This window comes from Callithrix jacchus, chromosome 14 (genome assembly GCF_049354715.1).
Source record: "Callithrix jacchus isolate 240 chromosome 14, calJac240_pri, whole genome shotgun sequence".
NCBI lineage: Eukaryota > Metazoa > Chordata > Mammalia > Primates > Cebidae > Callithrix > Callithrix jacchus.
Window position 1 is genome coordinate 6,606,706 of NC_133515.1, and position 24,475 is coordinate 6,631,180.

Consider the following 24,475-nt stretch of genomic DNA (forward strand, 5'->3'; position numbering starts at 1 on the left):
CGCTTAAAATATAGAAAACTATCAGCATCTTAGAAGGGGTCTCTGTTTCCTAAGTAACCATGACCCTGACTCTTGGATTAATTATCTTCTTGCTTTTCTTTTTAATTCTTTGCCTATGAATTAAATTCTAAACATCATGCTGTTTTCATATTTTACACAAATGGACTTTTTCCATCTGTGTTCATCTGTCTTACATTTTCTGCTCAATATTAAACTTTGTATGTGGGTTATGTGTACCGCAGTTCATTTTCACTTCTGCATATATTCCACAGTGTGCTCATACCGCAAAGTATTGGTGTATGTAGACATTTAGGTTGTATCTTTTTTGCTATTACAATAATTTTGTTATAAACATTCTTGTGCATGTCTCCTGATTACAAATCCAAGACTTCCTCTAAATTATATACCTAGGAGTGGAAGAGAAACTCAAAGCAAAAGTGATTATACCAAATTACACTCTCCTATGCATGGTATGAGAATTCCTGTTACTCTGCGTTCTCACCAGTACTTGATGTTGCCCAGCCTTATTTTTTTTAATTAATTTTTTTTTTGAGATGGAGTCTTGCTCTGTTGCATTGGAGTGCAATGGCGTGATCTCAGCTCACTGCAACCTCCACCTCCCGAGTTCAAGCAGTTCTCCTACCTCAGCCTCCTGAGTAGCTGGGACTACAGGCATGTGCCACCATGCCCGGCTAATTTTTGTATTTTTAGTAGAGATGTGGTTTTGCCATTTTGGCCAGGCTGGTCTCAAACTCCTGACCTCAGGTGATCCGCCCACCTCAGTGTCTCAAAGTGCTGGGATTACAGGTGTGAACCACTGCCTTTTAAGTTTTTCCCAATCTGGTAGATGTGAAATGGTATCCCCCGTGGCCTTAATTTGCATTTTTCTGATTATAAATGAGGGTTGGGCATCTTTTCATATGTATACAGACAGTTGTTTTTCCTTATCTGTAAAAAATCTTATGCATATCTTTTATCCATTATTACATTTGGCTATATTTTTTTATTTATTTGTACATTATTTGTTCCAGGAAACAATCTTTTGCCAAGTGTTATAAATATGAAATATATTATCCAAGTTTGTGAGGTGTTTTTTGTTTTTTGAGACGGAGTTTCACTGTTGTTACCCAGACTGGAGTGCAATGGCACGATCTCAGGTCACCGCAACCTCCGCCTTCTGGGTTCAAGCAATTCTCCTGCCTCAGCCTCCCGAGTAGCTGGGACTACAGGCGCGCACCACCATGCCCAGCTAATTTTTGTATTTTTAGTAGACAGGGTTTCACCTTGTTGACCAGGATGGTCTTGATCTCTTGACCTCATGATCCACCCGCCTCGGCCTCCCAAAGTGCTGGGATTACAGGCTTGAGCCACCGCGCCCGGCCTGTGAGGTGGTTTTTTATTCTTTTATTGGCAACTTTTTTATTTTTTATTTTTAAACTGAGTCTCATTTTGTCACCCAGGCTGGAGTGCAGTGGCACGATCTTGGCTCACTGCAATCTCCGCCTCCTGAGTTCAAGCAGTTCTCTGCCTCAGCCTCTAAGTAGCTCGGATTACAGGTGCCCACCACCATGCCTGGCTAATTTTCATATTTTTAGTAGAGACAATGTTTCACCTTCTTGGCCAAGCTGGTCTTGAAACTCTTAACCTTATGATCCACCTGCCTCAGCGTCCCAAAGTGCTGGGATTACAGGTGTGAGCCACCTCGCCTGGCCTTTTTTTGAGGGGGGATAGGGTCTCACTCTGTCACCCAGGCTGGAGTGCCACTTCTCAGCTCACTGCAACCTCCACCTCCTGGGTTCAAGCGATTCTTGTGCCTCAGCCTCCCAAGTAGCTGGGACTACAGACATGTGCCACCATGTCCGGTGAATTTTGGTATTTCTTTTTTAGTCGAGACAGGATTTCACCATGTTTGCCAGGCTGATCTTGACTCCCGGCCTCAAGCTATCCACCCGCCTTAGTGCTGGAATTACAAAGTGCTGGAATTACAGCTGTGAGCTAACACACCCAGCCTAGACTTCGTATTTTTAAAATTTGTTTTGTTTTGTTTTGTTTTGAGATGGAGTCTCACTCTGTTGCCCAGGCTGGAGTGCAGTAGCACAATCTCAGCTCACTGCAACCTCCACCTCCCGGGTTCACTCAATTCTCCTGCTTCAGCCTCTGGAGTCGCTGGAACTACAGGCCTTTGCCATTACGCCCAGCTAATTTTAGTATTTTTAGTAGAGACAGGTTTCACCATATTGGCCAGGCTGGCCTTGAACTGCTGACCTCAAGTGATCTGTTCACCTTAGCCTCCCAAAGTGCTGGGTTTACCGGCATGAGACATTGTGCCCCGCCTATTTTAAAATTGTTTATGGAGATAGGGTCTCACCTTGTTGCCCAGGCTGGTCTTGAACTCCAAATGATCCTCCCACATCAGCCTCCTAAAGTGCTGGGATTATAGTCATGAGCCATCATATCCTGCCTATTATTTTGTTTTGAGGTATTGTTTACAAAAATAAAATGCACAGGTTTAAAATGTACTATTTCAGCCAGGCGCGGTGGCTCACGCCTGTAATCCCAGCACTTTGGAAGGCCGAGGTATGCAAATCATGTGAGATCAAGAGTTTGAGACCAGCCTAACATGGTGAAACCCTGTCTTTACTAAAAATACAAAAATTAGCAGGGCATGGTGGTGAGCACCTGTAATCCCAGCTACTTGGGAGGCAGAGGCAGGAGAATCTCTTGAACCTGGGAGGCGGAGGCAGTGAGCTGACTTGATGCCATCGCACTCCAACCTGGGTAACAGAGACTCTGTCTCAAATAATAATAATAATAATAATAAAATAAAATGTACTGTTTGATAATCTTTGACAAATACAACTGTGTAACCACTATGGGTAGAGATTTCCATCACCCCAGAAAGCTGTTGCGTGTTTGTTTTCAGTCAGTTCCCTCTGGGGCAATCATAGTGATATTTAAATAGATTCCATTGGCTTCTTTTACAACATCATATAAATGAAATCGTATATACAGTACTCTTCCTGTGGCTTATTTTGCTTAGTGTAGTGTTTTAGAGATTCATCTGTGTTGTGGCATAGACCAATATTTTCCTCGTTATTTCATTATATAATTATGATAGTTTATTCATTGACCTGTTTGTGAACATTTGGATTGATTCAAGTTTTGGAGTATTATGAATAAAGTTGCTATGAACATTCTTGTACAAGTCTTTTATAAAGATGTGCTTCCAGTACTCTTAGGTAAATACTTAGAGATGGAATTTGGTTTTATAAGAAAATGCCTAACACTTTCAAAAGTGGTTGTACTATTTTACATCCCCATTGCAATGTTCGAGAACTCCATTTGCTCCACATTTCTTCCAACTTTTGATATTTCTTTACTTTATTTTCTTTTTTTTTGAGACAGAGTTTTGCTCTTGTTACCCAGCTGGAGTGCAATGGCGCGATCTCGGCTCACCGCAACCTCCACCTCCTGGGTTCAGGCAATTCTCCTGCTTCAGCCTCTTGAGTAGCTGGGATTACAGGCACGCACCACCATGCCCAGCTAATTTTTTGTATTTTTAGTAGAGACGGGTTTCACCATGTTGACCAGGATGGTCTTGATCTCTTGACCTCGTGATCCGCCCGCCTCGGCCTCCCAAAGTGCTGGGATTACAGGCTTGAGCCACCGCGCCTGGCCCCAACTTTTGATATTTCTATGCTTTTTCATTTCAGTCATTCTAGTGGGTGCAAAGTTACACCTAACTATAATTTTACCTTGCATTTCTTTCTTTCTTTTCTTTTCTTTTCTTTTTTTTTTTTTTTTTTTTTTTGAGACAGTCTCATTCTACCACCCAGCCTGGAGTGCAATGGCATGATCTGAGGTCACTGCAAACTCCACCTCCTGGGTGGTAGAGTTCTCCTGCCTCAGCCTCCCAAGTAGCTGGGATTACAGGCTCCCACCATCACACCTGGCTAATTTTTGTAGTTTTAGTAGAGACAGGGTTTCATCATGTTGGCCAAGCTGGTCTCGAACTCCTGACCTCAGGTGATCTGCCTGCCTTGGCCTCCCAAAGTGCTGGGATTACAGATGTGAGCCACTGCACCTAGTCCGACCTTGTATTTCTCTAACCACTAATGATGCTGAGCATCTTTTCCCGTGCTTATTGGCCATAACTTTGTTTGTTTGTTTTTTCTTTTCAGATGGAGTCTTGCTCTGTTGCCCAGGCTAGAGTGCAGTGGCGCTATCTCAGCTCACTGCAACCTCCACCTCCCGGGTTCAGGCGATTCTCCTGCCTCAGCCTCCCAAGTAGCTGGGATTACAGGCGCCTGCCACTGTGCCCGGCTAATTCTTGTATTTTTAGTAGAGACGGGGTTTTACCATGTTGGCCAGGCTGGTCTCGAACTGCTGACCTCGTGATCCACCTCCCTTGGCCTTCCAAAGTGCTGGGATTACAGGTGTGAGCCACCCTGCCAGCCAACTTTCTTTTCTTTTTTTTTTCTTTTTTTTTTTCTTTTTTTAATTTTTTATTTGATTATAGGTTTTGGGGTACATGAGCAGAGCATGCGAGACAGTTGCGTAGGTACACACATGGCAGTGTGCTTTGCTTTTCTTCTCCCCTTCACCCACATTTGGTATTTCTCCCCAGGCTATCCCTCCCCACCTCCCCCTCCCACTGGCCCTCCCCTTTTCCCCCCAATAGACCCCACTGTTTAGTACTCCCCTTTCTGTGTCCATGTGTTCTCATTTTTCATCACCCACCTATGAGTGAGAATATGCGGTGTTTCATTTTCTGTTCTTGTGTCAGTTTGCTGAGGATGATGTTCTCCAGATTCATCCATGTCCCTACAAACGACACGAACTCATCATTTCTGATTGCTGCATAATATTCCATGGTGTATATGTGCCACATTTTTCCAATCCAGTCTATTATCAATGGGCATTTGGGTTGATTCCAGGTCTTTGCTATTGTAAACAGTGCTGCAATGAACATTCGTGTACATGTGTCCTTATAGTAGAAGGATTTATAGTCTTTTGGATATATACCCAGTAATGGGATTGCTGGGTCAAATGGAATTTCTATTTCTAAGGCCTTGAGGAATCGCCACACTGTCTTCCACAATGGTTGAACTAATTTACACTCCCACCAACAGTGTAAAAGTGTTCCTTTTTCTCCACATCCTCTCCAGCATCTGTTGTCTCCAGATTTTTTAATGATTGCCATTCTAACTGGCGTGAGATGGTATCTCAATGTGGTTTTGATTTGCATCTCTCTGATGACCAGTGACGATGAGCATTTTTTCATATGATTGTTGGCCTCATATATGTCTTCTTTTGTAAAGTATCTGTTCATATCCTTTGCCCACTTTTGAATGGGCTTGTTTGTTTTTTTCCTGTAAATCTGCTTGAGTTCTTTGTAAATTCTGGATATCAGCCCTTTGTCAGATGGGTAGACTGCGAAAATTTTTTCCCATTCTGTTGGTTGCCGATCCACTCTAGTGACTGTTTCTTTTGCCGTGCAGAAGCTGTGGAGTTTCATTAGGTCCCATTTGTCTATTTTGGCTTTTGTTGCCAATGCTTTTGGTGTTTTGTTCATGAAGTCCTTGCCTACTCCTATGTCCTGGATAGTTTTGCCTAGATTTCCTTCTAGGGTTTTTATGGTGCCAGGTCTTACGTTTAAGTCTTTAATTCATCTGGAGTTAATTTTAGTGTAAGGTGTCAGGAAGGGGTCCAGTTTCTGCTTTCTGCACATGGCTAGCCAGTTTTCCCAACACCATTTGTTAAACATGGAATCCTTGCCCCATTGCTTGTTTTTGTCAGGTTTATCAAAGATTGTATAGTTGTATGTATGTTGTGTTGCCTCCGGTGCCTCTGTTTTGTTCCATTGGTCTATATCTCTGTTTTGGTACCAGTACCATGCTGTTTTGATTACTGTAGCCTTGTAGTATAGTTTGAAATCCGGTAGTGTGATGCCCCCTGCTGTGTTCTTTTTGCTTAGAATTGACTTGGCTATGCGGGCTCTCTTTTGGTTCCATATGAAGTTCATGGTGGTTTTTTCCAGTTCTGTGAAGAAAGTCAGTGGTAGCTTGATGGGGATAGCGTTGATTCTGTAAATTACTTTGGGCAGTATAGCCATTTTCACGATATTAATTCTTCCTAACCATGAACATGGAATGTTTCTCCAACTGTTTGTGTCCTCTCTGATTTCGTTGAGCAGTGGTTTGTAGTTCTCCTTGAAGAGGTCCCTTACGTTCCTTGTGAGTTGTATTCCAAGGTATTTTATTCTTTTTGTAGCAATTGCGAATGGTAGTTCGCTCTTGATTTGGCTTTAAGTCTGTTATTCTTTTCTTTTTTTAAAAAAAAGTTTTAGGCCAGGTGCAGTGGCTTATGCCACCATACCCAGCTAATTTTTATATTTTTAATAGAGACAGGGGCAGGCTGGTCTTGAACTCCTGAACTCAGGTGATCCGCTTGCCTCAGCTTCCCAAAGTGCTGGGATTATAGGTGTGAGACATCACACCCAGCCTGTCTTTGTTACACATTCTGGAATTGGTTTGCTAATATTTTGTTGAGGCTTTTGCATATATGTTTATGAATAAAATCTTATTTTGTTAGTAATTTATTTAGTGATGTAATTTACATACCACAGAATTCTCTTGTTTTGTAGTCACTCCCCTGTTCCCACCCCCAGGTCCACACAACTACTAATCTACTTTCATCTCTGCATATTTACTTTTCCTGGATATTTTATATAAATGAAATTATATAATATGTCATCTTTTGCATCTGGCTTTCTTCACCTGGCATGATGTTTCCCAGGTTTATCCATGGTGTAGCATGTATCAGTACTCCATTCCTTTTCATTGCCAAATAGTATTCCATCATATGGGTGTACCATCCATCATTTGTTAACCTATTCGTCAGTTGATGGACATTGTTTCTACTTCTTAGCTATTAAGAATAAAGCTGCTAGGCCAGACATGCTGGCTCACACCTGTAATCCCAGAACTTTGGGAAGCTGAGGCAGATGGATCACCTGAGGTCTGGAGTTCAAGACCAGCCTGATCAACATGGAGAAACCCTGTCTCTACTAAAAATACAAAATTAGCCGGGCATGGTGGCAAGTGCCTGTAATCCCAGCTACTCAGGAGGCTGAGACAGGAGAATCACTTGAACCCAGGAGGCAGAGGTTGTGATGAGCTGAGATTGTGCCATTGTACTCCAGCCTGGGCAACAAGAGTGAAACTCCATCTCAAAAAAAGAATAAAGCTGCTGTGAACATTCATATACAAGTCTTTGTGTGTACATATGCTTTCATTTCTCTTGGATGGATACTTAGAAGTGGAATGGCTTTTTAAGAAACTGCCAAGCTTTTCTAAAGTGGCCACACCATTTTATATTCTCCCAGCAATATAAGATGATTTCAGTTTCTCATCCTCATCAATGTTTGTATTATCTGTCTTTATTTATTATAGTAGGCACGCAGTGGTAGCTCATCGTTGTTTTAATTTTCATTTCCTGTAATGACACTGAGCATCTTTTCTCTTTTTATTTAATTAATTAATTTACTTTTTGAGACCAAGTCTCACCCTGTGGTCCAGGCTGGAGTGCAGTGGCACAATCCCAGCTCACTGCAGCCTCTGCCTCCTGGGTTCAAGCGATTCTTTTGCCTCAGCCCCACCAAGTAGCTGGGACTACAGGCGTGTGCCACCACACCCAGCTAATTTTTGTATTTTTAGTAGAGATGGGATTTCACTATGTTGCCCAGGCTGGTCTCAAACTTCAGGGCTCAAGCAATCCACCCACCTAGTCCTCCCAAAGTGCTGGGATTACAGGTGTGAGCCACTGCACTTGGCCTATTTTTATTTTCTATTTCTTAAGACAGGGTCTCGCTCTGATGCTGAAGCTGGAGTGCATTGGTGTGATCACGGCTCACTGCAACCTCCACTTCCAGGGCTCATGTGATCCTCCCACCTGATTACCAAGTAGCTGGGACTACAGGCATACACCATCACACCTGGCTAATTTTTGTATTTTTAGTAGAGATGAAGTTTCTCCATGTTGTCCAGGCTAGTCTTGAACTCCTGGGCTCAAGCAATCCGCCCATCTTGACCTCCCAAAGTGCTGGGATTACAGGCATGAGCCACCTGCCTGGCCACATCTTTTCATGTGCTCATTAACCATTCATTTATCTTCTTTAGTGGTATGTCTATTCAAATGTGTCACCTGTTTTTAAATTGGGTTGTTTCTCTGGCCAGGCACAGTGGCTCATGCCTGTAACCCAGCACTTTGGGAGGCCGAGGCGGGCAGATCACAAGGTCAAGAGATCCAGACCATCCTGGCCAACATGGTAAAACCCCTTCTCTACTAAAACATATAAAAATTAGATGGGTGTGGTGGCGCGCCTGTAGTCCCAGCTACTTGGGAGGCTGAGGCAGGAGATTTGCTTGAACCCAGGAGGCAGAGGTTGCAGTGAGCCAAGATCACGACACTGCACTACAGCCTAGTGCCTGATGACAGAGGGAGACTCTGTCTCAAAAAAAAAAAAAAATTGGGTTGTTTCTCTTATTATTGAGTTGTAAGAATTCACTATATATTCTGAATACAAGTCCTTTATCAGATATGTGATTTGCAAATAGACTGTGGCTTGTTTTTTTATTTTCTTAGTTGTGTCTTTTGAAGTACCAACATTTTTAATTTGATAAAATCCAATTTATTTTTTTTTAATAAAATATAAATCCAATTTATTTTTTCTTTGGTTAGCCCATGGTCATGAAGATTTTTCTCCTATTTTTTCTTCTAAGTTTTATAGTTTTAGCTGGGTGTGGTGGCTCACGCCTGTCCCAACACTTTGGGAGACTGAGGTGAATCACTTGAGCCCAGGAGTTTGAGACCAGCCTGGGCAACATGGCGAGGGCCTACGAAAGTTTTTTTTTTTTAATTAGTGGGGCATGGTGGCACACACCTTTAGATCCAGCTACTGAGGAGGCTGAGGCAGGAGGATCACTTGAGCCCCAGAGGTCAAGGTTATAGTGAGCCTTGATCACACCACTGCACTCCAGGGTGGGCAGCAGAGTGAGACCCTGTCTCAAAAAAATTGTTTTACAGTTTTAGTTCTTACACTTTTCTGTGTGATTCATTTTGAATTCATTTACATGTGGATATCCAGTTGTTCAAGCACCATTTGGTAAAAAGACCATCCTTTCCTCATGTGTTTTCTTAGATTACATGTTAAAATACTTATTCTGCTCCATTGTTTAATTTTCTACATAAGAGGCTCCATTTATAGTTGAGTGATTCTCCTTGGTTTTATCTATATCTGTCATTTTCTCCCTGATCCTTTTTTGACCCATTCTTTCCATTTCATTTTGGTCACTTTTCTTATTCCTGTCCCTATTTCCATGCCGTGGAATTGTCTGCAGGGTCTAATCTCCTCCCGTGGACTACTTGTGTTACCTTCCCATCTCTGTTGTTTTTGTTTTTTCTTCTACTTGTTTTCTGAGGTTTGCGGGCTCACGTTGCCTCATGTGTGTCCCGAGCTCCTTCAGGGAGTGTATTTTTGCTGGCACTTTCTAAGATCTACTCAGCATGCTTCCTGCTGTCTGTCTTGCTAGTAACGTTCCCCAGGTGGCTGCTGCTGCTGTGCTTCACCCCTCGGCTTCGGTGGCTATCGCAGCTGCTTTTGGCAGTCCTTACATGTATTTTTAGTCTGCAGATTATATTTGTCTCCTTGTTTTGCTGAAAATTGAGTTATTTTCCTTCTCCTTGTGGCTTTTGTAAGTTCTCCAGCAGTAGGAGAGGAAAATTGCTGTTGTGTATCCTCGCACTAAGAGCCCCAGGCATGCATCTCTGCTTATTTATCATTCCAGCCTTTCACTCAAAAGCCAGGATCTGAAATTGGTGTCTTCCAAAAATTCTGGAAAATTATATTTTCCCTTTGAAAATTGCCTCTTCTCCTCTATATTTCCTTCTGGAACTCACTCTGTCCTCTGCAGAACTTCTCATTCTGTCCTTCAATTTTTTTTTTTTTTGAGATGGAGTCTGGCTCTGTTACCAGGCTGGAATGCAGTGGCATGAGCTCAGCTCACTGCAACCTCCAACTCCCAGGTTCAAGCAGTTCTCCTGCCACAGCCTCCTGAATAGCTGGCATTACAAGCACATGCCACCATGCCCAGCTCATTTTTGTAGTTTTAGTAGAGACAGGGTTTCACCATGTTGGCCAGGATGGGCTCAATCTCCTGACCTCGTGATCCACCAGCCTTGGCCTTCCAAAATGCTGGGATTACAGGTGTGAGCCACCACTCCCAGCCTGTCCTTCATATTTTTAAATCTATTCCATATTTTTCATCCTGTCCTCTCTCTGGGCTGCATTCTAGGTTATTTCTTCTAGATCTCTGTAGAAAGTCCTTAGGTGACCATTCTATTTAAAATTACTCAGCATCTCCCTTTTTCCCTTCCCCACTTTTCTCCTTAGCATTTTCTATCTTTGACACACTGTTTTTTACATGATTTTGGGAATTTTGTCCCACTATTTTTTAAGTTCTTAAGTAAACTTTCAATTCAAGTAGAACATACCTATGGAAAAGTAAACAAACCAAAGTGTCAATCTCAGTGAATTATCACAAAGCAAACATGCCCATGTAGTGGCATTCAGATCACAGAGCAGCAGCACCCCAGAAGCCCCTATGCCCACCACACCCCACCAAGGCAGCCACTCCTCATCTCCATGGCATGACCATAGTTCACTACAGCCTTGAACTCCTGGCCTCAGCCTCCCAAAGCACTGGGATTACAGGCAGGAGCAGGCAGGAGCCACCATGCTCTGCCTCTTTAAAAAAGAAAACCAAAAACCAAAACAAAAAAAGCTTTATATAAAAAATCATATCGTGGCTGGGTGTGGTGGCTCAGGCCTGTATTCCTAGCACTTTGGGAGACTGAGGTGGGTGGATCACCTGAGGTCAGGAGTTTGAGACCAGCCTGGCCAACATGGTGAAACCCCATCTCTACTAGAAATACAAAAATTAGCCAGGCATGGTAGCACATGCCTGTAATCCCAGCTACTCAGAAGGCTGAGGAAGGAAAATTGCTTGAACTGGGGAGGTAGAGGTTGCAGAGAGCTGAGATTGCGCCACTGCACTCCAGCCTGTGTGATGGGAGACTTTTGTATCTGGTTTCTCTTGCTCACCATTCTATTTCTGCAGTGTGTTCACAGATCTAGATGACATAGAATATAGTCATAGCTCATTCTCTGACTGCTGTGTATTATTCTATTGTGTAAACATACCATAATGTATTTATCCTTTCTGCTACTGATATTTTTGAGACTTTATTTATTTATTTATATTTATTTACTTTTTTAGAAGGAGTCTTACTTCGGCCCAGGCTAGAGTGCAGTGGTGCAGTCTTGGCTCACTGCAACCTGTGCCTCCCAGGTTCGAGCGATTATCCTGCCTCAGCCTCCCAGGTAGCTGGGATTACAGGCACCCACACCATGCCTGGCTAATTCTTTTTTTTTTTTTTTGGAGATGGAGTCTCACTCTGTTGCCCAGGCTGGAGTACAATGGTGCTATCTCAGCTCACTGCAACCTCTGCCTCCTGGGTTCAAGCAATTCTTCTGCCTCAGCCTCCTGAGTAGCTGGGATTACAGGCATGCGCCACCATGCCTGGCTAATTTTTGGATTTGTAGTAGAGATGGGGTTTCACCATATTGGCCAGGCTGGTCTTGAACTCCTGACCTCATGATGCGCCCGCCTCAGCCTCCCAAAGTGCTAGGATTACAAGCGTGAGCTACCGTGCCCAGCCCAGAGATCTTTTGAGAGATTTTTGGCTGTTTCCAACTTCTGGCTATTATAATGAGAGCTGCTATGAACATTTTCCTCCATGTGTCTCAATGATGCTATACATGCCCTTTTCTTGGGTGTATACCCAGGAGTGGAGTTGATGGGTTAGGAGTGTTTACACTGGTTCTTAGCTGCTCACTTTCTTGGAACTTTGTGGGCATTCTCTGAGGTCTGGCTAAAGTTTCATGCTCCAGAGAGGATTGGCCCTTGCTTCTTTCAGTTTCCTGGGGCACTGCCAAGCAGGGACCACTTTATTTTTATTTATTTATTTTATTGATTGGTCGAGACAGGGTTTCACTCTGTCACCCAAGCTGCAGTGCAGTGGCATGATCATGGCTCAATGTAGCCTCAGACTCCTGGGTTCAAGCCCACCGCAGCTAGGACTGCAGGTGTGAGTCACCATGCTTGGCTAATTAGAGACAGGGTCTCACTGTGTTACCCAGGCTGGTCACAAACCACTTGAGGCCACTTTAAATTAAATTTTTTGTTGGACATTCTTCAGGCTACACAGATAACATGAACTCTGAATGCCAATGTCCATGAGGCCCCACTTGCTACAAATTTTGGGGCAGATTTTCTTCCCCCTCCACCCAGAGAGCCACACTGGAGACAGCCAAGCTTCCCCACTGTCCCTTGCTGTGTGATGGGTCAGTTCTTAGCCCCCAATCCCAAGGGCTTAGGGCTTGGAGTGCCTGTTCTGCATGGTGTATTACTATTGTAACAAAGTTCTACAAACCAGCTGGTTTAGACAACAGAAACTAATTCTCTCACGCGTCTGGAGGCCACAAGTTTAAAGTCAGAGGGTCAGTGTTGATCCCTGCTCAGGACTCTGAGGGAAAATCTGGCCACAGCTCCCTCCTGGCTTCTGGCAGTTGCTGAGGTCCTTGGTGTTCCTGGGCTCGCAGCTGCGTCCTGCCAGTCTCTGCCTCCGTCCCAACATGATGTCTCCCTCCTCCTCACATGGTGTCATCCTCACTGTGTCTCCCTTCTTATAAGGACACAAGCCATTAAGGGCCCTCCCTGCTCCAGTATGACCTCATCCTAACTCATTACATCTGCAAAGACTCCCTCTCCAAATAAGGCCACATTCTAAGGTCCTGGGGTTTGGGACTTCAGTACGCCTTTCTGGGGGGACACAACTAGCCTGTAGCACATGGGTCCCTGTTAGACTGCCCACCTGACCAGCCCTAGGCTTTCTCTTCTGCCCCTTGGTCTCATAGTTGCCAAAGAAAAGCACAAGTTCTCCAAGAACTTGCCAGAAATTTGGAGAACAAAACTCAGCTTTGGCTTTAGCTTGCCTCACAGATTTTCTGCGTATTAAATGTTTGTTTTCTGTGGATTTCTGCCTCAAAGGCCGACTCAGCAGCAGAGTGGTTCAGAATCCTTTATATTTGGTCTCACTTCCCCCTTATTTCAATAAGGAACATGGTGAGGGAACCCAGTATGTGGCACCCATCAATGGTGTCTATCTACACTTGCTCCCCCTCCTCCCATCCCACCCAGAGGCCTGCCCTGTGCCCCTACCCCTGGCATCTCACCTGAGATTCAGAACCCAGGGCTCTGGAGCTAGGCGCCTGCGTTATGACTGCCTGGCTGTGCCACCTGAGGGAAACTGCTTCCCATTGCTAGCCTGGATTTTCCCACTGTAAACTGGGGACTCTGGAAGACCGTGTGACCATGAAGGGTCAAAGTGCACATATCCTCACTTGGGCCCCAGCCCAGCCTCCCAGCTGGAGGGGTCCAGTTAGCATTGTTAGCAGATCGCATCTTTGAGGGTGAAGTGGTCCAGGGAGGTCCTTGGAGGGGACACAGTGAGAAGAGACCTCCCAGAATCCTTCAGACACCCCCTCTCTCCGTTTGTCTCTGTATCTCAGGGAACATTTACCATTATGTGCCCTGGTATGACACCAAGCCTGTCGTGGCTGTGACCTCCAACTGGGAGGACATCAGCTTCCGAATGAACTGCCTTAACCTCCTCCACTTCACTCGGGACCGCCTGGTGAGTGGTGTGGGAGCTTATGCAGGGAAGGGTTCAGTGTGGCTGGGAAACTACATTACAGTGGCAGGAAACTGGTCACACAGCTCATTCATGCATTCATTCCACACTGTTGAGAAGAACGTGCCAGAAGCAGGGCTAGGCACTGAAGACACAAAGACGATTAAACACAGCCCCTGTCCTCACTGCGTAGGGAAGTTGGACATGCAGGCAGTGACCATGCAGTACAACTAGGGCTATGATGGAGACACAGGTACCAAGAGCTATAGGGTCAGAGAGAGAAGGTGGGGAGAGGAGAGGAAGAGAGGATAGTCAGAGGAGGTGTGCACAAAAGCGATGACACATCAGCAGGGTTTTGAAGAATGCATAAGAGTTTATTAGAAGGTGGGTGGGGTAGAAGGGAATAACATGTAAAGCCATGGCAATGTACTAGTTTTTGAAGTTCAGCAGGGGAGGTGACGTGAAGATAAGGCCACAGAAGCTGGAAGGAGTGAGATCACGAACGGTCTCAAGTACCTGATGGGAGTGTAGGTTTCGGACGCCACCTGGGGCTGGCATCTCCAGCATGACTTTCTCACACCTATGTGGAGGTCAGGGCTCTGCACTGCTTCCCATTCTTACCCCATCTTGGCTTCTTGCCACTTGTTTTTTCTGTTGGGTAGCAGGAAAGGTGTTGGGAGTTTCTAGCGTCGGGGTTGTGGATATCCTTGAACTGATATCATCAGGTTATCCCTCAAAGGTCCCAAGGTCCTGGCTGAAAACATCTTGGGCCAATCAGCCCTGTGGCCTGCCCAGCTGGGCTCCATGCTGAGGCAGGCTCTCTTACTGTTTCTCTCTTGCTGGGCAGAAAGTCAACCTGGACACCCTGAAATCCATTCGGAATCCAAAGGACCCAGCTTTGCTCCACCAGTGGGAGAAACTGCTGAGGGAGCTGGCGGAGGACTGCAAGTAGGAGTGGGGACACTCCAGGAGTGCTGGCCTGGAGCTGAGCTAGATCCAGGCCTGGGGGCTCAAAGCAGTGTCCTGAACACCTCCCCCAACCACCTCAAGGAAGAGCACTGCTCAGACCTCTCCCCAGCGAGAAATCCCAACAGTTGCTTCTCTGTTCCCATTCAGGCCCCTCGACTGCCCCATCAGAATGGTCCCTGCTGCCCCACATCCATGCCCAAGGCGCCTACCAAGCCAACCGGTCCCCTTCCTCCAGACAAGCCCACACAGCCCCATCTTCCTGCAGGGGCTGGGAGGGTGGGAGAGGGCTGGATGAGAACTCAGGGCCAGATGCACAGCAAGCAGGCTTCCTATGGAGCTATGGGAAGGGCTCCTGGGCCAGGTCAGCAGTGGATGAGGGCAGGATGTTGACACCAGGAGGGACACACTCACCTAAGGCAGGGCAGGGATGACGACACTGTGAGACAATAGAGAGATCCAGCCGCTGCTACTCTGTCCCGGCCACAGGCACCCTCTGCCCTGCATGACCAATCAGCCCAAAGCCACCAGTCTGGACAGGAAGAGGTGGCAGCTCCGCAGCCTCCTCCTGCAGGAACTGGCCCAAAAGGCCAAGCAAGCCAAGCCCAGGGACATGGTGGCCACAGGGGAGGACTGGCTGTATCGCCTCAACGCTGTGCTCCCCGAGGTGGGTGCTGCACACACTGACCCAGAGCAGGGATGAGAGCCAGCCACCTAGGGCCTGATAATCTCCCACCTCTGCAGCCCCAGATGGGCCTCCCTGACGTGATGATCTGGCTGGTGGCCGAGGAGCAGCGAGTGGCCTATGCACAGGTGCCCGCCCACTCCGTCCTCTTCTCCCCAGAAGGGGATCTGCACTCCGGCAGGCTCTGTGGGAAGATACAGACACTTTTCCTACAGGTAGGAATCAGGGTCCTCAGGGGAGGACAGGCCCCAGAAATGCCCCCAGGGGAGGTCCTGAACTCACAGGGCAGTCCCCATGGGGCCTGTCTCCCTGGTCCCTTAACCACGTGGAATCGGGTTGAAACAGTCTCCAGAGGAGCAGAGGGGTCTGTAGCTGACAGTATGTGGGCTGATGCCAAGTCCATGAACCTTGTAAATGTTCCCCAAATCCACCTCCTCATTGGGTGCAGTGGCTCACAACTGTAATCCCAGTACTTTGGGAGACTGAGGTGTGTGGATCACATGAGGTCAGGAATTCAAGACCACCCTGGCCAACATGGCGAAACCTCATCTCTCCTAAAATACAAAAAATTAGGCTGGCATGGTGCACATGCCTGTAATCCAAGCTAAATGGGAGGCTGAGGCAGGAGAATTGCTTGAACCTGGGAGGCAGAGGTTGCAATGAGCTGAGATTGCAACACTGTGCTCCAGCCTGGGCGACAGAGCAAGACTCTATCTCAAATAAACAAACAAAAGAAACAAATCCACCACCCCCATCATCCTCATGGCCGCCACTTGGTCCAGCCCCTTATCATTTCTTCCCTGGACTGTGACTGGGTGATCTCCAGTCATGGTCTATAAGGTTTGGCACCAGCCTAAACACCCTGACCACCACTCTTGTGACCTCCCCCCACCGCCGGCCATGACAGTGACCTCCCTGCTTCTAATCCTCCCAAGGGGGGATATGGGGGCCACTCCCTCCCTCCTCAGAGAATCCGTGACTCCCCATTGCCTCTTGAAGGTGCCACCTAGCTGGCCTGGCCCCAGGCTCCTGTTCCTACATGCATTCTCTCTGGCCCATACTCTCAACAGTAAGGACACTCTGGACTTTCCCCAGCCCCAAGTGTACCTGCCCTTTGGCCTCTCCGTCAATGTGCAAGGCTCCTTCCATGCCCTCCAAAGTCCTTCACATCCTGCAACAGCCCCTGAAACAAGAATCCTGGTTCTGCATGGCCCCAGGCCAACTCCTGACCATGCCCAGGCCTTGGGGTGCTGCTCTATAGAATGGGCCTGGCAATTACGATGCCCTCCTCATGGTGGTATGTGAGGATTCTGGCCTACAAGCCACACTGGGCAACTGGCACAATGCCAGCACACAATGCCAGCCCATAACAAGCACACAAGGAATGTCCATCAGTCCCATTATCAATGTCCCCACCACTCCCTCTGTGAGGCACTCCCAGCCTCTCTGCCTCATGGCTCCCAGGGTGGAGCCACCATGACCTGGAGGGCAGAACTCCATGCCATTTACTTATAGCTCCAGCACTTAGCTCAGTGAGGGCCCCACTCCCAGGGCTCGGGGGAAAAGGCAGGTGTGGCCCACTGAAGGGGTGGTCAGGATGGTGTTCAGGGTGTTTAGTGCCCCTGTAGGACCGATTGGCCTCTGGCTCAGTACCCAGAGGGTGAAGGACAGAAGGATGTGCTCCCAGCCCACCTCCGGGTCTGCATGTGGCTTGGCAATGTCACAGACAGCAAGGACCTGCAGTTGCTCCGCCAAGGTGACACAGCAGTGTATGCCGAGATGGTGAGTGGTGAGCAGGGGCCCAGGGCAGCATGTGGGGGTGGGGTGGGGTGGCCTTTCAGGGAACAGATGGCCTCCCTGCAGTGCATTTGGCCTGAGGAGGGAGGGTGAAGCTGCAGTAGCCCTGCACTGAAGAGGGAGAAAAACATTCCTGACCAAATCTAATAGAGGAGAAAGAGACTAAAGCAATCTTGGACACTGCCAGCTCAGGTCTCTTGTTGATCCTCCATACATGTGTGGTGACAAAGGGGGTGACTGAGTGGCCTTTAGGACCTGATCCCCCTCTCCCTAATGCAGGTTTATTGAGAGCTTTCTCCCAGTTCATCAACAGCATGTGAAGTGAGCAAGGCTCTGTCTTGCAGGGGCCTCATCCATCACCAACGGGGCAGCCTGGGACCCCTACAGGCCCAGCAGGGTCCCAGGAGGTGACGGCCTCGCATGGTAGAGGAACAGGATCTGAGGCATCTGCCTGCAGAACCGTCAGCCTGGGGAGGAGGCAGGTGGTGGCCAGGGACTGCTCTAGAGCCAGAGGAGGGGAGATGTCCTTGGCTTCCCGGGGAAGGAGGTAGCTCAGGAAGCCAGGTGGACAGCAGAGGGGAAATGAGGTTTGAGTGTCAGGCTTTTTAACCCACTAAATTAAAACATATGTTTGCAGTGTCTAAGTTGCACATATAGATGGATACATCATAATATGGTTAACCAGCTCCATAGGTCTTGGAGGCACAGAGGCAGAGAGGGGTTCAGGGTAGGGGGCTGGGAGCAGGGCCTGTGTGGCTCAGCAGACACCAGAGGACTGGGCTGGTGCCTTTGATGCCAGCTGCCCGCTCTCTCATCACTGCAGACCCTGTGGAGCCTGGCCCTTCTACACCGCTTGACCACCATTGCCACCTCTGGGCCTTTTCATCCACACTCCCCCTGCTGAGCACACAGTCCCTGTTCCCTCCCCCTCACCCTAGCCCCTCTCCACCTCTGCGCCTCCAAGCCCTACATAGATGTCTCTGTCCACACATGCAGCGTCCACCCCACTCTGCCAGCTGAGTAACCAGGGCAGGGTTGACCTCTGAGCCTCAGTGCTTTCACCTGTGCAATGGGGACGTGGCCCTTTCTTGCCTGGCTACCACATTTTTAGGATGCCCCTGCAGCACAGAGTCAGGGGGCTCAGGGCAGGCCCATGTCCCTGCACATTGTGCTGGAGGAGGCGGCAGCACTAACAAGCTTCCATCCCCTAGTATGAGAATCAAGCCAAGCATAAAGACCAGTGGGGGCAGCAGGGGCTATATCACTGCCCCAACTTCTCGGATGTCATGGGAAACAAGACCCTCCCGATGACCGATTTCCAGCCACCCCTGGGATGGCACTGGCAGGACAGCTGGACAGTGGACCCTCAGAGGAGGTAAGGCTGGAGGGGACAGGCCCCACTGGAGGAGACACTTTTCACCTGGGAGGGCCAGTCTGCAGCAGCCCAGAAAGATGGGTACCCAGCCCCTGAGCCTGGTGCCAGAGAGCCAAGGCGCACCAGGTCGAGGGCCCTGCCCACCACCCTGTCCTGCACGCCAGGCCCTGCTGGCCCTGCCCTGCCCAGACCAGGTGGGGATGCCAGGTATGGGAATGCCTGGCCAGCAGAGGACAGCTCCAGGAGCTGCTCAGCAAGGTGTGCTGGGAACTTGGGGTCTTGCTACCCCCAGACTCCTCCTGGACATAGACATCAACAAGAGCCAGGTGTTGGAAGAGGTATATGAGAACCAGGCCCGAGATGCCAGAGGCACCTGGGGGCCTGCCACCATCCCAAACACAGACGTGGTGAGCAGGGCTGAAGCTGCCTCAGGGGTTGGGGGTCAAGCAAGGCCACCAGGCCGGGCACCTTGGAAGCTGGGTGGTCCCAGTGGAAAGAGCTCTATGCCATAGCAGGGGTGGCTGGAAATCCATTATGGGGAGGGTCTTGTTTCCTCAGGCCCTCTTTCTCAGCACTGATGAGGTGAGGGGTTTGTAGAAATATCTTATATAAGACTGAGAAAAAACAAAGGGAGGCAATGGTTCCTCCTAGGCCTCCTCCAAAGGTGTTGCTTACCCCCAAGGAGAGAATCTGCTTGGAGTAGGCTAACCCAGCACTGTCCAGTAGGACTCTCTGTGATGATGGAAATGTTCTGTATCTGCAAATGTGGCTACTGAGCACTTGAAATGGGGCATTAGTGAGATGAAGGAACTAAACTTTGAATTTTAACTCATTTAAGTTAGAGTAGCCCCAGGCGGCTGGTGGCTACTGTATTGGGCAGTGTAGGTTTAACTGATCTCAAAAGCATGCTAGTCTCCCCTTTTCAATGAGGAGGAGTAGTTTCCTGCAGGGAAAGGCAGGTCCTTGGTGCATATGGCTCAGCTTTCCGGAATGAGGTGTAGCAAGCACAGTCTGGCCTGGAGAGGGAGGCTGCTGTGGCCACAGCAGGCATGCACACAAGTGTGGGAAGAGGGAAGGTGACCTCCTCCCAGTTCGTGTGCCCCTTGCTCACCCTGTCTGTCTACCTGCAGAATGGACAGCCCATGGAGGCCCGGGAAAACGTGAAGTGCCCCAAAGGCTGGCACTTTAAGAAGGACTGGGCAGTGGAGCTGAACCACGCAGTGGACAGTAAGGGTCAGTCGTTTGGTCAGGGTTGGGATCAGGAAAGACCAAGACCTCAAAATCACAGCAGCCAGTCGGGTGGGATCAGAGCAGCCAAGCCCTCAGTGGGATAGGCCTGAATTCCTGGAGTCCCTGGCCTCCAGAGCTGGGTCTCCAGCATTTCCCTACACGTGGGCCCCAGTTTTGAGACAGGATAGGCCCTCAGTGTATCCTGAAGCCTGGCCCAGAGCAAGGCATGGCAGATGCTGGTGAACAGAAGGCTGTCATGTGGTGGCTGAATTCACCCACAGCAGCTCCAGGGCAGGAGTGATGATGGGCTGTAAATCTCAAGGCCTGGGCTCAAGATGCAAGCTTTGCAGCTTACAGGCTGTGTGGCCTTGCGGGAGTCACAGGACTTCTCTGAGCCTCGCCTGCCTCATTTGTAAGATGGGCAGCTGGGCCCAGGTCACTCAGGTGACACAGTGTAGCCACACCCTCCTTTCCACACCTCAGGGCCAGAGAGACCTGGATGTGAACCCTCTAGGGCCCATCTCCCGGATCTGTCCAGGCCTCCCAACCTGCAGACATCTGGGGACTCAGAGGCCATGGTTCTCCAACTGCAGGTTGGGAGTATGGAATGGAGATCCCATCCTTGGGCCAGCGCCAGGTCTGGAGCCCGGTAGAGAAGACCTACCACTCATGCCGCCGACGGCGCTGGGCACGTGTGCGCTTCCGGAACCATGGGGAGCTGAGCCATGAGCAGGAGACCCTCTCCTTCCTGAAGCTGGTGAGGGGCCTACGGACAGGGGCCCTGGCTGGGACTGAAGGGAGGGCCGCCTTGGTTGCTGCAGTATATATGACCCTGCTCTCCTCCCAACCACAGGGCCTGGCCAAGGGTGAGGAGGAGGGCTGGGAGTACGGCACCTTCGGCTCCACGTTCCACCTCAACCCTCAGCCCCAGAGCAAGTTCCGCCGTCGCTGCTGGCGCCGCAGGCTGGCCCCTAACAAGGACAAGGGCATCGCGCCCATATTCCTCCTGGAGGGGTCCTTGGTAAAGCCTCACAGCCTGGGTAACACCTGCCTGTAACCCCACTTTCCAGAAAAGCTGGGGCCTGAGCTGGCTGGGGCACTGACTGCAAAGGAAGGGCCCCTGCTCCTCCAGCTTGCGAGGGTGGTGGTATGAGGGAGGATGGCTGGGCTTGGGCTAGAGGAGACAGCAGCACCCAAGAGCCTCAGGGGAGACTGTCCTGGGTACAGGCTATGGATGTGAAATATACTGGGAAGGAAGAGGACAGCAAGACATGGCCATTGCGTCTGGACAGACAGTTCAGGGACCCCCTGAGGCAGGACACCCAGCCCCCCAACATGCCCTTCATCTACTGCACCTTCAATAGTAAGCACTGACTTGGGAGTCTGCTTGAGTGGCCCGAGGCCAGAACCCTAGGGCAGGAAGTGGGGAAGGGGTGGGGGCAGTCAGAGGGAGTCTCTAGGGTCCTGGGGCAGGTGACAGGCATGATTCCTCTTTCCCCAGAGCCCCACTACTATCAGCTCTTCTGCTATATCTACCAGGCCCGGAACCTGGTGTCCAACCAGATCCTGACATTCCAAGGTAGGCGGCAGGTAGCCTTATGCCTGGGTCTGGCATCATAGCTGCTCAGCAGTGTAAATACAGAGGCAGGGATAAGGGTGACAAAAACATAGACCCTTCTCCCAAGCAGCTCATGGCCTGGTCTGCGGAAAAGACACAGGGCTGCTCTTAGGGCGTGACCCCAGTGCTGTGGAGTAAGAGGGAGCTGAGAGGGCTCCATCCCAGTGGTGGTCACTTAGCTGGGCATGGAAGAGGAAGGAGCTTGGCTGTTAGTACTGGTAGGGCATGAGGGCAAGAGAGAGGGTGACATGCTTGAGAACCATGTGCCACTCGTGTTTGGACAGAGGTGGAGGGGCCAAGAGGGCCTGTGCAGAGGAGGGCCCGTCCTCAGTCCTGTGAGGATGCCCCACTAAAAGTTTCAGGAGACAAGCCACGTGCTCCAGTCTGGTCGTCAATGTTGTTTGTAGGGAGTGCAGACAGTAGGTAGCAGGGCTCCAAGGATGTCCGCTGGGAGCCGTGTCCCTTGGGCTTGACCACCCACATCAAGAGGGCCATGTGATGCTCCCTGATGCCAGGCCACTTGCTGCTGCCATGAAAGGGCAGCCACAGGGGCAGGCAGTGGTTCATGCCTATAATAGCAGCACTTCGAAGGCCAAGACAGGCGGATCACGAGGTCAGGAGTTCAAGACCAGCCTGGCCAACAATGGACACCAGGTTCCGGGCCTGGTGAAACCCCATCTCTAATAAAAATACAAAAATTTTATTAGGTGGGAATAAATAAAAATATTTATTCCAGGTGGTGGACACCTGGAATCCCAGCTACTCAGGAGGCTGAGACAGAATTGCTTGAAACTGGAAGCTGGAGGTTGCAGCGAACCGAGATCTTGGCATTGCCCTCCAGCCTGGGCAAAAGAGCGAAACTGTCTTTAAAATAAAAAATAAAAATAAGGCAGTCACAGGTGGCCTTGTCCCTAGAACTCCTCCAGAGAAGCCCTTGCCCTCCATCTCTGTGAAGCCCAGGTCTCAACCCTGGGAGGCAGGCAGAACTCATGGATGGGACCCGATGATGCCTGGCCTGGTGCTCTGCAGCTGACTCTGAGGTGGCCTCTGGCTTCTGGGCCTCAGTGGCTACTCTGCCTGACCCTCCTGGGCTCCAACTGGGTCCAGTGAGAGGCCCTCTTCCCAGCTCAAGACAGTGTGTTCTCCTCCCCTACCCCTCCAGGGCCCTTCATTCGAGTGGTCTTCCTGAATCATAGCCAGTGTACCCAAACCCTAAGAAGCTCTGCAGGCCCCACATGGGCCCAGACACTCATCTTCCAGCACCTCCTTCTGTACGAAAACCCACAGGACACCAAAGAGAGCCCACCACTTGTGGTGCTGGAGCTGTGGCAGCACGACTCCTGGGTAAGGCAGACTGGGCAGAGCAGGAAGAAGAGTACCTACCTCAAAGAGTGGGAGAGGGGATTTTAGGAGAAAATGTATGGAAAGTGCTCCCATGAGGCCTGACATGCTGACAGTACCATGGAAACTCACCTGTCAGCTATCGCCCCTGCTTTGAGAAGCCCAGGTGGAGCTGGGCCCTGCCAGCTTGGCCTCCATGCTTTGTGAACTTCCCCCCTCCAGGGCAAGGAGAGCTTGTGGGGACGGAGCATGTGGCCCCCGGTCGTCTGGCTGGATCTCCAGGACCGGATCCTGCCCCCCATGAGGTGGCACCCCCTTGTAAAGGAGTTGGGGAAGGAAGAGGGCGAGATCTTGGCATCTTGTGAGCTGATCCTTGAGACTGAGGTATTCGGAGAGAGGGCCTGGCTGGGAAGTGTGGTGCTGAGCACCCTTCCCCAACCCACCCCCAGCCAGTGGGGCCAACTCCACCCCATCAGGAAATGCCAGGGGCCCAGGATCCAGCGCTGTGGGCTTGGTGATGCTGGCCTGCCCAACCTCTCCCCTAAATCCCCCTCCCAGCCCCTACCGGCAGGGCTCTGGGCTCTTGATGAGGCCTCTGAGGGACCTGCTTGAGGTGGAGGTGAGGGCAGCAGGACCAGCCCAGAGGACCTCATGCTCCCTGCCCTTCTGCCAAAAGCTCAGAGAGAAGCAGCTGCCGATCTTAAGTGTTCCCTGGAAGAACGGGGCATACACACTCCCCAAGAACATCCAGCCCAAGATAAAGAGGATGGCCATTGAGGTGCTGGGGATATGGGATGGGAACGGTGGGCAGGGCAGGTAGGGGTAGGGGTCTGGAGTGCGCTGCAGCTTTGCTGGTCCTCCCTGACTACGGGATCCAAAGCTCGCACCCCAAGAAAGACTACCTGGGAGGTGGAGGGAGACAGGAGAGAAATGAAGAGGCTCTGCTGTAACACTGTATATCATTTAACTGCAAACCTCGCGGTGGGGAGTAAGCAAAGGGCTGTAGCATGCGTGATCACATTTCAGACTCACGCTGCCCCTGAGCCGTAGGAACTACTTTTCGGAGAAGGAAATGGAGGCTCCGAAAGACAATGCATTCCACGCACAGTGATACAGGGACTAAGTGACAGGGCCGTTTAGGCCCAGCCCTGACTCCAAATGCCAGGATGTTTCTCACCTCTCTTCTGAGAGTAGCATGGGGGGTCCTCACTCAGAACCTGTGTGCCCTGCTGCAAATTTGACAAAGAGTACAAGGTGGTCAGGCTTCTGGGGACTGGAGGCTTCCCCAGGATCAGGCCAACTTGGCTGGTTCCCGCTTTGGGCCCTGAGGCGGCCCTCCTGAGTCAGGGTGCAGCTATTTCCAGGCAGGGTGCCAGGTCACTGAATGGCTATGGGATCCTCAATGAGCTAGATGGCATAGGGCCCTAAGAAATCCAGGTACTTCCTACTTCTGCGGGCCTCAGAGGCAGTCGGCCTCAAGAACTTACACCTGAGAACTGATGAGGCCAGACAAAGCAGCGGGTGAGGAGGGGCAATGCCTGCAGGCTTCATGGGTCAGTGGAGGATACAGCCAGTGGCCAGAGGGCATCTCCCTCATGGGTGGGGTGACAGCATCTTGTCCCAGAGGACAAGCACTAATCCCTCACGG

General features: G+C 49.8%; 1 protein-coding gene across 28 annotated transcripts in view; it reads left to right on the forward strand.

Moving 5' to 3' along the window:
* FER1L5 (fer-1 like family member 5) overlaps window positions 1-24,475 on the forward strand; it is a 75,210-nt gene that overhangs the window by 39,548 nt on the left and 11,187 nt on the right. For 25 of the 28 annotated variants that reach the window (XR_013526303.1, XR_013526304.1, XM_078348621.1 and 22 more), the window contains 15 exons: window positions 13,694-13,818; window positions 14,663-14,763; window positions 15,271-15,448; window positions 15,526-15,681; window positions 17,117-17,248; window positions 18,475-18,638; window positions 18,931-19,045; window positions 19,769-19,871; window positions 20,462-20,625; window positions 20,722-20,889; window positions 21,096-21,231; window positions 21,370-21,447; window positions 22,649-22,830; window positions 23,050-23,211; window positions 23,504-23,605. Coding sequence is in view for 26 of the 28 variants with exons in the window: in XM_078348621.1 (XP_078204747.1) it covers window positions 13,694-13,818; window positions 14,663-14,763; window positions 15,271-15,448; window positions 15,526-15,681; window positions 17,117-17,248; window positions 18,475-18,638; window positions 18,931-19,045; window positions 19,769-19,871; window positions 20,462-20,625; window positions 20,722-20,889; window positions 21,096-21,231; window positions 21,370-21,447; window positions 22,649-22,830; window positions 23,050-23,211; window positions 23,504-23,605 (2,066 nt within the window). In the remaining 2 variants the exon portion in view is untranslated. The remainder of the gene's footprint in view (window positions 1-13,693; window positions 13,819-14,662; window positions 14,764-15,270; window positions 15,449-15,525; window positions 15,682-17,116; window positions 17,249-18,474; window positions 18,639-18,930; window positions 19,046-19,768; window positions 19,872-20,461; window positions 20,626-20,721; window positions 20,890-21,095; window positions 21,232-21,369; window positions 21,448-22,648; window positions 22,831-23,049; window positions 23,212-23,503; window positions 23,606-24,475) is intronic. The other 3 variants (XM_078348615.1, XM_078348620.1, XM_078348619.1) reach the window with 3 other exon arrangements.